Source organism: Trachemys scripta, chromosome 3 (genome assembly GCF_013100865.1).
Source record: "Trachemys scripta elegans isolate TJP31775 chromosome 3, CAS_Tse_1.0, whole genome shotgun sequence".
In the NCBI taxonomy this organism is placed as follows: domain Eukaryota; kingdom Metazoa; phylum Chordata; order Testudines; family Emydidae; genus Trachemys; species Trachemys scripta.
This window is the reverse complement of record NC_048300.1, coordinates 66,429,990-66,431,186: the sequence shown is the minus strand read 5'-3', so window position 1 is coordinate 66,431,186 and position 1,197 is coordinate 66,429,990. Positions and strand designations below refer to the sequence as shown.

The following is a 1,197-nucleotide window of genomic DNA, read 5'->3' as shown; positions in this document are numbered from 1 at the left end:
CTAGGACTCAAATTGTTCTCAATGATGCAAGATCAGGCACTCAAACACAAAGTCATCCTTCCTCTTAATAATAAAGCTACTGAAATTGAGATTATTTTGCCTACAGTTTGAGCAGTCACTTTACTTGAGTATTTTCTTTTGCATGTTTTTACAATACTTCCAATAGGGTCACTCTTCTAGTTGCTCCTCCATGTACTGAGGGCTAGAGGAACTGCAGGAATGGACCCTTAAATTTATAGTGATTGAATTTGTTTTCATGGGGATAATTGTTTTTTTAAAAAGACACTTTTGAGTAATTTTGCCTGAAATGTATGCAGTCGTTAAGCCTGCAAAGAGCTCTCTGTAGCCGCAGGACCTTATGCTGACTTTAGCAGGCCGTGTGGTATTCAGCCATTTTGGGCATTATTCTACCAGCAATTCTTGCACTCCTTTGTGGGAAAGTTCCTCCTTGCAAACAGTTTTGCAAATGTTGGGGGCCTCAGTTTTCACATAATTTTGTTTTCCCATTATGCAGCCTGCAATCTCTGCAAGGCAGATTGTTTGGCAAGCACATTTTAACGATCCTTTCTCTCTAAAACTTGTTTGCAAATCACGGCACAACGGGTAAGGGAGCTCTGCCCAATCGCTAATCAACTCCGCTGAGTAGCTATTCTACAAAAAGTCAGTTTGCTTCTATGGGGAGTTCCGCACCGCCTGCCCCGGTGCCCCCAGCGGTCTGGGCGGGCGCACGCGGGCGGCGTTCGGAGCTTCGGACGCGAGCAGCCGGGGCGGGGCTGCAGTGGGCAGGCGCGGGTCACGTGATTCCTCCCCGTGGCTCGGTTGGGGTTGGGTCCCGCGCCCACCGCTACTAGTCCCGGAGCAGCTCGCGCTGGGTTCAGCTGCTCGCGCGCGCTCTGTCTCCATGGCGACCCGCGGCGGGGCGACGGCCGGGAGGCCCTACGAGCTGGTGGTGTTCGGGGCCTCGGGCTTCACGGGCCACTTCGTGGCGGAGGAGGTGGCGCGGGTGGCGGCCGGGGCTGAACTGCGGGGCTCGCTGCGCTGGGCCGTGGCCGGCAGGAGCCGGGACAAGCTGCAGGGGGTGCTGGACAGGGCGGCTGAGAGGCTGGGTAAGGGAAGGGAAGAAGAGGGCGGAGGCCTGACAGGGGCTAAAGAAACGGGGACCCCGGGTCTTCACTCCCCCCCCCCCCCCCCCCCCCC

The 1,197-nt window shown here is 55.4% G+C and overlaps 1 protein-coding gene across 1 annotated transcript in view; it reads left to right on the top strand.

The window, feature by feature from the left end:
• Positions 1–798: 798 nt before the first annotated feature.
• Positions 799–1,197, top strand: part of SCCPDH (saccharopine dehydrogenase (putative)) — a gene marked incomplete in the record, with an annotated part of 25,387 nt that continues 24,988 nt past the window's right edge. The window contains 1 exon segment of the mRNA XM_034764980.1: positions 799–1,106. Coding sequence (XP_034620871.1) covers positions 902–1,106 — 205 coding nt within the window.